The sequence below is a fragment of the Penaeus chinensis genome, chromosome 28 (genome assembly GCF_019202785.1).
Source record: "Penaeus chinensis breed Huanghai No. 1 chromosome 28, ASM1920278v2, whole genome shotgun sequence".
Classification (NCBI taxonomy): domain Eukaryota; kingdom Metazoa; phylum Arthropoda; class Malacostraca; order Decapoda; family Penaeidae; genus Penaeus; species Penaeus chinensis.
This window is the reverse complement of record NC_061846.1, coordinates 573,842-583,841: the sequence shown is the minus strand read 5'-3', so window position 1 is coordinate 583,841 and position 10,000 is coordinate 573,842. Positions and strand designations below refer to the sequence as shown.

Genomic DNA, 10,000 nt, shown 5'->3' with positions numbered 1-10,000 from the left:
TTTGGTATTATTTATACTTCATGGCCTCCTAGATGGATATGTTTTTTCCTCTCACTAATAAAATTATCAGACACATGAAAATATTGTAATATTTTCATTAAAGATGGTTTGAAACACAAAACCTAGTGAATGAGCTCCAATTTATAAAGCATGTCCGTAAAATGTTCACATTTTTTCCAGGTTCACACAGGTGTCAAGGACTATGTGTGTCCTGTGTGTAGGCGGAGCTTTGCAAGGAAGGACAACATGGTGTCACACATGCGCACACATGCCAAGGAGTCTGCTCTGCCACCGCAGGAGCCACACCAGGATGTAACTCCCCCCACCATCCAACCACAGGACCCAAGTATAACACATATCTTGGGGATTCCTTCAGCAATGGAAGAGGCCAGGAATACCCAGACTGCTGTGGCTGTCTCTTCAAATAGCATTGTCCTCTCCAGTATCCCTGTGTCTTCACATAACTTGACCCTTTCCAATATTCCAGTCTCTTCGAGCATAGCACTCAGCAACACTGCAGTGTCGGCATCAAGCATATCACTGCCTCCAGAGTCCACCACTTTGTCTCTGTCACCTGTGTCATCTGCGAATGTCATTCTTTCTAGTGTTCCCTCATCATCAAACAGCATTATTCTGTCTCGCATCCCAGTCTCAGCAAACAATATCACCCAGCAGAGTCTGCCTTCTTCATCAAATGCTTTAGAGTTCTCCAGCCCAGGATCAAACAACATCGTCTTTTCCAACACGCAGCTTCCTGTGCCTTCGGGCAGCATGGACCTGACCAACACGCATTCTGCACCCCCTGGCTGCCTGACTCTCAGCACAGTGGCATGCAGTGAGGACAATGTCATTTCCAGTGAGACATCTGCACAGACGAGTTCCTTGGGCTTCAGTGGTGATGCACCTTCCTCCTCCTCATCAAATAGCAGCCACCCTGTGTTTGGTCTCCAGCACCACATCATGGCACCTGCACAGCATGAAGCACCACCCATGGCCTCCATGGCTTCCCTGCTTCCTCCCTGCTCAGCTCCGGGGTCTTCAGGTACCCTTTCTCCCCACATGGCGCAGCAGGGCAATGCTGCCCAGATGGTCTGGTCACGGGTGGGCTCAGAGCAAGTGGCCCTGGCAGCAGGGGTGCTCAGCCTCCCCTCTCCTGCCCCGCCACTCAGCACAGAGAATGCACAGCAGTATGCACAGGTGGGTTTGGTAATGTCTCAGTCTCTTGTTCTTCTGTATATTCTTTCTCTCTCACTTCGTGGTTTACAAAGAAACTTGGATACCATAGCCATTGATAGTTATATAGTATTATTCGGTATATATAATGACAAATAACCATCTTCCCTGGTAGTTTTTTTGTAAATTGTTTTAATGTGAAGGCAAATATTTTGTTAACTGATTTCTTATTGTATGCATTGATATACATCTATCTATATGTATATATATATATATATATATATATATATATATATATAAATTATAAGTATATCTATATATGTAGGAGTGTATAATGAAAAATGACTTGTATATTCCAAGAATTCTTGTGCATATTACCTATTTTCTTTTCATGCCCTCTTCTTTTCCCAGCCTGGCCTCTACACAATAGTAGGTGAGAGCAACAAGGTGACACCTCTGGATAACTTCACGCTCCACTCTGTTGAGGTGGCTCACCCCTCTCCTCCTGCAGCCCCTACTTCACACCAGAACAGTCACCCAGCGACAGTAAGCGAGCAGAGATGATCCCTGAGGTGGCTATCAAGATACTTGTGCCTGTGTCGACTGGGATTGCTTTGTTTATGTCTGAAGATCAGTAAGAGAATGCAGACACTCTTTTGGCAGGCAGCTTTTTACTAAAACATTGAACTTCTGTTAAATCTTGACTGAGGTTTTGCAGGTAACTATCCTCCCATACAAGTAGATCTGAGAGAAGCAATCTTTATTTTCTTTTTTTGTTTTTTTTATGTAATGTGTAAATATTTGTAAGTAGGAGATCAGAGCTTTTTTCTTATATGAAACTTTTATTATCATTATTGTTAAGGGAAATTTTGCTTATATTGTAATATATTGTGTATAAGTGCAGTAATAATAATTACTGCACCTGATGTTTATGCAAAGAAAAAAGAACATTATTTCATATAGGATTTAGTTGATATTTGAAATTTATTTATCAAGTCCTGATATTGCTCCAAGAAATTAGTGAAAGAATTCAGACAAATAATGTTTCTTCCAGTTTGAATAAATAAATAATGTTATATTCTTGTTCTTTTTCCCTCATACACATGCATGCCCAAATGCATCATACTGTACACCTTTTCAAGAGACAGTGATATCAGAGCCAAGCAATAAAAGGGAGTTTTTTTGTTGAATAAATTTTTGAATGGAAATTGCTGGCATTATTTCTCAGGGAATAAATTTATCCACAGAATAAAAATCGTATGGAGGCAATTCAATCAAACATTGAGTTTTTCCTCATTATATATAATGTGTTAAGATATATACATATAGGTTTTGTCCTCTATATAAATTTATATAATTTCTTTCTTTATATAGACCTGTATATTTATAAAATGTATAAAATTATTACAGATTTTTCCATAACTAAAAGCCTATTTGTGTATATATATCTTCAACCCTAACAAAAAAATTACCAAACAGCTATCACAGTTTTCTATGCTGAGTAAAAGACCTTTCTTTGTGATTCCTCATCGCATCTCAGGAAATAGAGATTACATTGCACAACAGTACTGACAGCTCAGAAACTATAAAAACAGTCACAAAGAAATTACAATCACACAGGCTTATTATGACCAAAGTAAAAAGAGTTACAGATGAGAACCAGTAATTTGATTACATGAGCAACATAAATGATGTGTTTTGATTAAATCTTCATTACAATTCATGCAATTCTAATAAAGATTTAACAGAAACATGTCAATGTAGTTGCGTAGTTACTCACTCTTTCCTATAAATATATCAAACTCACTCTTGCTCCCTGCTAATGCATAATATTAAGTTTGGTTCATTTAATCTAAGGCAGCTGCTGTGGTGCAGTGGCAATGCCTGCAACTGGTGACCATGAGCGTTGGTCACCCAGCCTGAGAATTCGATTCCTGCCCAGGATCTACGTTTGGAAGGGCATCCACTTGGGGTAATGGGTTCTCCTTGCAAAAACCAAAATCCTTCTAGAAGGCACCATCCTAGCCCTTGTGTGGGTTTGTAATGTAAAACCGGATCATATCTTCACTTAACCTAAACCCTAAACATCTAACTTGTGTTCACTGTGACTCCAGTTGGGACACCTCAGATTGCATCAATACTGAAAGCATTTCATGAGACTGATGTCTAGTGCAAGTGATCAACCAAATATCTTGATACTATATTCAAATACATGTACAAATCTTTTGTAAAATCCTTTCATTCCTTAAAAATGGAAAGAGAGTGAAAGCGAAGAAAAAAAAAAAATCAATAATAATCTGTCTTCCTCATTTTCTTCACTAAAATTCAAATAGTCAAAAGAAGTTATTTTCTCGTTGAGAAAATACATTTAAAGATTCACACTCCTGATTATTTTCAAAAGTTATTGAAACGTATTATATTTATACAAACCAGAATATTAACACATGAGAAAATCCATCATATTTAAATTACCCTAAGAGTTAATGCAGTGCAAAGTAACCCCTGCATAATTTAGCTTTCCTATAAATGCAATGCTATGCTGCCAACTTGTTTTAATTATACTCTTCACATTTTATTTTCTGTCACAGACCTTTTTTGTACCATCTAAAACTTAAACAACATTTTCATGTTACAAAACTTGAGTAACAATACTTGGTGATCATCGATTCTTGACCCTAATTTCAGCAGCACTGAAAAAAATAGTATTAATTTTCTTATTGTTAAACCAGATCAAATTTCTACACCAGGAGACCTAAAAAGGCACATAATCAGCAATATAAACCTACCACTTTTACTTTCTTTCCTTCCTTCTTCTGCAGTTTTTATTACCACTTCCTCTTTTCTTTCTCTTCTTTAATTTCCATTTTACATATCAGCATAACATGACTTGTCCACTGCATCTTGTGCAGAACCAGGCCACCTAACTTGCCACTAGTAGAGATCAACAAGTGGATTTACATTATGCCTCTTGCCACCCTTGAAGATTCACCATCCTTCCCTAGTCTCACTCTCCGTCCCCTGGAGTCTCACCACCCTTGCAGTTCAGGGAGGTTGGCATAGAGGTCGAGAGAGTCTGGGTTGGAAAGTGCAGCTCGATTTCCGACAGTCTCCCCTTGGATGACCTGTCGCACGGCAACCTCCACTTTCTTGCCACTCACGGTGTACTGTAACAGAAGTGATGGGCTGTCAGACTGTTGCTCTTTTGTTAATTTTAATGTTACCTTATATTTTATTCCATCCTCTTTATTTTATATTTGATATTATCCACTATATCTTATATTTCAAATTTATTCACTGTATGTTATATTTTATTTCATCCCTCTTACAGTATCAATTATTATATCTTACAGTATCAATTATTATATCTCCCATGAAATTTAAGTAAATATGCATTACTATGTTCCTTAAGAAGGTAAAGTATAAGTCTCTTAACCTAACAGTACTGCATCTGAACATTGGCTGATGTAGTTTTGTTTTATCAATTCTGTTTACACACAGTTTCACGGGCACTGAGTCACCAAGAAGTTACTGGTTCTGCCACATCTCATTTGCTTACCCCATTCTCTGCATTTCCAGGACAAAAGCTTTTACTTATATTGTTATTGAGATTTTTCTATTATTGTTATTATTATTACTACTATTATTATCATCAATATAATCATCTCTATTATTGTTATCATTATCATCTTTTCTTCCATAAAATTCAAGGAATGGGGTATATAGATAAGGTCATGTGTGTTGACAAAATCAATACAAGAACAGCATGTACAGTATGTATGCACTCCCAGCATCAACAAGTTAAGTATATATATTAACTTGTAGCACGGGTGTTTTTTTTAAGGCTCAGGGGAACTGGAGACTGTCCTGCCTGAATACACAAGTTACCCTTAAAAACAAGCTAAAATAATACCCATCTGGTCTTAAGGAATTAAAAAAGATAAAAGAACTTGACTGGTGCTGAATTTTTTTTTTTTGAGGCAAAAAAAATAGGACATTACATGAAATTTAAGAGAGGTAATAACTATAACTTCAACTTACTGGCACTTCTGAAATGGGCAGGATGACAGAGGGAACGTGCCTAGCAGAAAGCTGTGTACGAATTGCCACCGCAAGACGGCGCTTGAACTCTGGTGTCAGCTCGGCAGGAGGGAGCATCTTCAAAAAGAGTACAACTCGTTCCTCACCCTCTGCATTCCTTTGGCCTACGCACACACTGTCATTTACCTCGTCAAATTGCTCAACTGCAATATAAAAGAGAAGTGGACAAGTTATCAATTTGTCACTAATTCTAATATTCCTGTTTATTTACTACATTACTTTCTTGTAATGATTAAAACTATAGTCTGAAACTCTTCATTTCCCACCCCCTCATAAAAGAAAAAAAAGAAAAAGAAAATACACAAAATGGCAAGAAAACAGATAAATATACATAAGTAAATTGGACAAAAAGTACCAGGAAACTTACCAATGTTGTAAATCTCTGCGCTTCCAAAACGGACCCCATTTGGGTTCAGCGTTCCATCACTGCGCCCAAGCATTGTTATTCCTCCTGTCTTAGAATTGAAGGTAACAAAGTCACCGTGAGTCCATGTGCGGGGGTACCTGCAATGTAAATTACTTATTTGTTACCCATTAACAAAATTTACTTACTACTTACAAAGCAAATGTCGATACTGACCTATTAATCATAACAGCAATTATTCTCTATAATCGGTAGAGACTATGTATACCACAGATTACTTATGTATTATCTGTGACACAAGCCACACATTATTCCAAGTATTCAAACACTAGACCAATTGCATAAACCCAGGTGCCATGATCCAAACTCAGCACTAATCCCTGAGTCACTATTGGCCACCCAACTGCTCTTCTTGGTTCCATTAAAAATATATTCCACCAGCTTAGTGCCACTGGACTGGCTTCAAAATGGTTTTGACTGTGTTATAACTGAATACAACTATTGCAGACTATATATAGTAAGATTTGGTCAAAGAGCACTCTGGGTCTGCCTCCCCTAGTACCCCACACAGTGTGGCAAGGCCTGTCTGACCAAAAGGGTAGTAATTCTTGAAGCCAGGAATATGCTAGTGGAAACCTAGCTTTTCTCTACTTGCTACTCTGTGTCGCAGTCTCCAAACCCTAAAGAGCATGATTCCCAGCATTCCAGGAAAATTATATTGATAAAGTGTCACTATTTTTAAAAGTTTGTGAAAATAGTTTGTCTGAATTACATAAGAGTCGTCTGTGTCATTCCGATCCAAAACTATCTTGATCTCAGTCATATTGATCTGAGTTCTGGACAGAAAATATCTTTATATCCAAACAATTGTTGAACAACAACAACAATAATGATAGTGATAATAATAATAATAATAATAATTATGATGATAATAATACTCATGATGATACCAATGATTAGGGAAATGATTTTCTATTGATATTACTAATATAAAGTTATGATACTTTTTTCTTATTATTTTTTGGTTTGTTTATTTATCAGTGAGTAAATATTCAACACAGCCAAGATCAATATACAAGATAAAAAGACTGACATGATCAACACAGCCCCAGAAATAAATCTGAATAAGCACTCATTATATTCCTAGTTACTGTTTTTCTTTCACAATCCTACTCCTCTTTATCTGCACAGTAATTCTGTAACAATGCTTTAACCCTCATGAACTAAAGAGTATGAGTATAAAGAGACCAATGAAAACACAGTGGCACAGTCTCCTTCACTTCCACGTTCCCCTCTTAGCAATGACAAAGTCTGATGCATGAGTGCAATCCTCTGGAATATATACCCCATTCCAAGTACAGGGATGTAATTTGGATACAAGTGGTTCAAGCACTGGTTGTGTCAAGAAGTTACCTTGAACTGTATTCACTAATACAAATGTAGAAAAGATGTGAATGAGAATGAATATCTTCATGGGGCAAGGGATGTATTTGACCAGTTTTGATTATATCTTCGTTAGAAGATATAATCAAAAGTGAGATTACAGAGCATATATATATCAGACATGGTTCACCTGATGACTGTGACCTGTTGCTTGGTACCCAGAAAACTGTGACCTTAGAAGTAGAGGCAACTGAACTTGCAATCTGTGTAACTGTCTTCCTTGGCAATGATCTGAGTTGGATCACTACCTTTTAAATCACTCAAAATATTCAATATTTAAATGCAGCAAATACCTGATTTCCAGATTTGTTCTTCTTATTAATGACTACATGTCTGAAGTGTTCCTATTTCCAAATACTGCAAGTACTTAAACAAAATAAAAAATAAGTGGTAATTAACAAAAGAGACCAAAAGAAAATCATTAGAAAAAAAAAAAAAAAAACAGGAAAAGAAAGAAACTATACAAAAATGAAGCCAATTCCTTATACAATACTGCAATAATGCCATACTTTGCAAAGTAAGCCTTGGTGTACTTGATCTCGCCATCATCGTTCCAGAAGTGTGTGGGCATGGAGGGGAAAGGCTTTGTGCACACCAGCTCGGCATTTATGTCATAAACCAGCTGCCCCTCCTCGTTCCAAGCCTCAACTGCCATGCCTAGGTTCCTAGACTGGATCTCACCCTCATGTACAGGCAAGGTAGGGTTGCTGCCCATGAAGCAGGAAATGATGTCAGTTCCTCCTGAAACAGTCAAAAGGGTTGTGAGGCATAGAGGGGGAAAGAGTTCATGTCTTGCAGAAAAAGTTATCTATTCTCTTTTGTAACCCTTTCTACATTTGATCATATGTCTGTTGATAGTTCTGGTCTCATTTTTGGTCTCTGTTTCTCTGTCTCTCTTCCTGTCAGTCTTTCTGACTCTCCCTTTATGTCTCTTTTTATTTGTCACCTTCTAAGTACTGGGTCTTGCTCCCCTCCCCCCAAAAAAGAGGAGTGGAGAGAGAGAGAGAGAGAGAGAGAGAGCCAAAGCCCCTCTACAAAGGAGCTCACCTGTGATGGAGCCCAGCATCACGTCCTCCTTAATATCCCGATAGACATATCTGAAGGAGTGGCTTGAGAGTGGAGATCCAGTTGAGAGAATGGCTCTCAGGGAGGACAGGTCGTGGGTCTCCCGAGGCTTTACTCCCCTGTCCTCCAGCACGGCCAGCCACTTAGCACCTGTGCCTAGGACAGTGATTCCTGCATGGGGAAAAGGAGAAAGAGGAATAATGCGATTTCAGTCTGCCCTGCTGCTACTGAGATGTATTATCCCAACTTTGCTGGTATAGTATTCCCATTCACCTCCTACTTCCCCACCAAATAAAATACCTACTAGATGGAATAACAAAAAGAGCCAAATGAAAACCACTGAGCTAGTAACATCAGCCAAAATAACATGATCCTTCCTTTTAATTTTCCCCCCTTTTTCCTCCTTAACAGCCAACAGCCAAACTCACCAAGCTTGTCGACAAGGTCCCACATGATGGAGGGTGTGGGCAGAAGCGGAGAACCATCGTAGAGAAAGAGAGAGCAGCCGGTGAAAAGCCCCACCACAAGCCAGTTCCACATCATCCAACCCGTCTGGAAAAAAATTCAAAATTTCAAAATTATACTCCTTTGGAAGCTCTTTAAAATTGCAACCACATTTGCACAGTTCTCATAATCCTTTCTGTAAAGCTACTGGAATACAATGTATACAAGGCACTCACCGTGGTATAGTAGGTAAGGACATCTTCCCTTGTGAGATCGCAATGAAGAATGTGTTCCTTGGCTATTTGGATGAGCGTTCCCTGAAACAGGTTTTGTAAGGTTAACAAAGTGACTAGGAAAACTGTGGACAAGATGTTTCCATTGTAAAGCAGAAAGGTTCTGACTATAAACAAAGTTTTGAAGAAAATATTAATCAAGTATAATATGTAAATACAACTGTGTTAATTAGTAAAGATAATGATGACAATTTTCATTATGATATGAAAATAATAATACAAAGAATAACATTCATTTTCATCATCATAACAACAGTTATGATAATAAACAATAACAATTTTATTGAAAAAAAAGCCTAAAGTCATAAAGTGCCCTTCCTCACCATTACCATATTAACCCTATTATGAGGTATATAACAAGACTAAAAACAGAACAAAAGCAACTTTTTTCTCAAGCAATTATCAGTATCACAATTTAAAAAAAAGTCCATTCTTTCTAATCAATTTATATTTTCATATACTGATAATACTTTTTTTCTGGGGCAAGGTTCAAAGTTAACATTCTGTGATATATAGCCTACCATCTGACTATATTATAATCCCTAATAATCACAAATTTCTATACAGTACATTTTCAATGAAGCACTGCTATGACCTTCTGACCCCCACTGTACACTCACCCCTGCTGAATGAACCATGCACTTGGGGATGCCAGTTGTTCCAGACGAGAACATGATGAACTGTGGGTGGTGGAAAGGGAGCTGCTCGAACTCTATGGCTTCACCCGTAGCCCACTCGGCCAGGAAGTCGTCAAGGAAAATGCTGTGGGAGTAGAATTTTGTTTGGAGTTATCTTGGCGGTATACAGCACTGGAATTCTTGAATGTGAAGTCAATGTCAAGATTATTATAAAATTGGAGGCCTAGAGATTTATAATATCAAGCTGTTAAAGAATATGCTGCCAGAATAAATTCAAATTTTATGGAATCAGAACCATTTTGAAATCAAAGTTAATTTGGTCTGAAATGACTAAGCAATGTACTAGAAGAATTATGCAAAATCTGAATGCAGCTTGGGATATTGTGCAACATTAATGATGAACTTAAATCTGAAGGTGAATAATCAATGCTGGTAATTTAAATTTAAAATCATCTACAAATATATAACATATGAGGCTCTCT

The 10,000-nt window shown here is 37.7% G+C and overlaps 2 protein-coding genes across 2 annotated transcripts in view; one reads left to right on the top strand and one right to left on the bottom strand.

Moving 5' to 3' along the window:
- LOC125039901 overlaps positions 1–2,249 on the top strand; it is a 20,820-nt gene extending 18,571 nt beyond the window's left edge. The window contains exons 12-13 of the mRNA XM_047634263.1: positions 181–1,197; positions 1,585–2,249. Of these exons, the coding sequence (XP_047490219.1) occupies positions 181–1,197; positions 1,585–1,737 (1,170 nt within the window). The 3' untranslated portion in view covers positions 1,738–2,249. The remainder of the gene's footprint in view (positions 1–180; positions 1,198–1,584) is intronic.
- A 205-nt stretch (positions 2,250–2,454) lies between these two features.
- LOC125039902 (acetoacetyl-CoA synthetase-like) overlaps positions 2,455–10,000 on the bottom strand; it is an 18,308-nt gene continuing 10,762 nt past the window's right edge. The window contains exons 5-12 of the mRNA XM_047634264.1: positions 9,501–9,642; positions 8,824–8,904; positions 8,572–8,695; positions 8,126–8,314; positions 7,588–7,819; positions 5,639–5,775; positions 5,212–5,414; positions 2,455–4,337 (exon numbers count right to left, since the gene is read on the bottom strand). Coding sequence (XP_047490220.1) covers positions 4,200–4,337; positions 5,212–5,414; positions 5,639–5,775; positions 7,588–7,819; positions 8,126–8,314; positions 8,572–8,695; positions 8,824–8,904; positions 9,501–9,642 — 1,246 coding nt within the window. The 3' untranslated portion in view covers positions 2,455–4,199. The remainder of the gene's footprint in view (positions 4,338–5,211; positions 5,415–5,638; positions 5,776–7,587; positions 7,820–8,125; positions 8,315–8,571; positions 8,696–8,823; positions 8,905–9,500; positions 9,643–10,000) is intronic.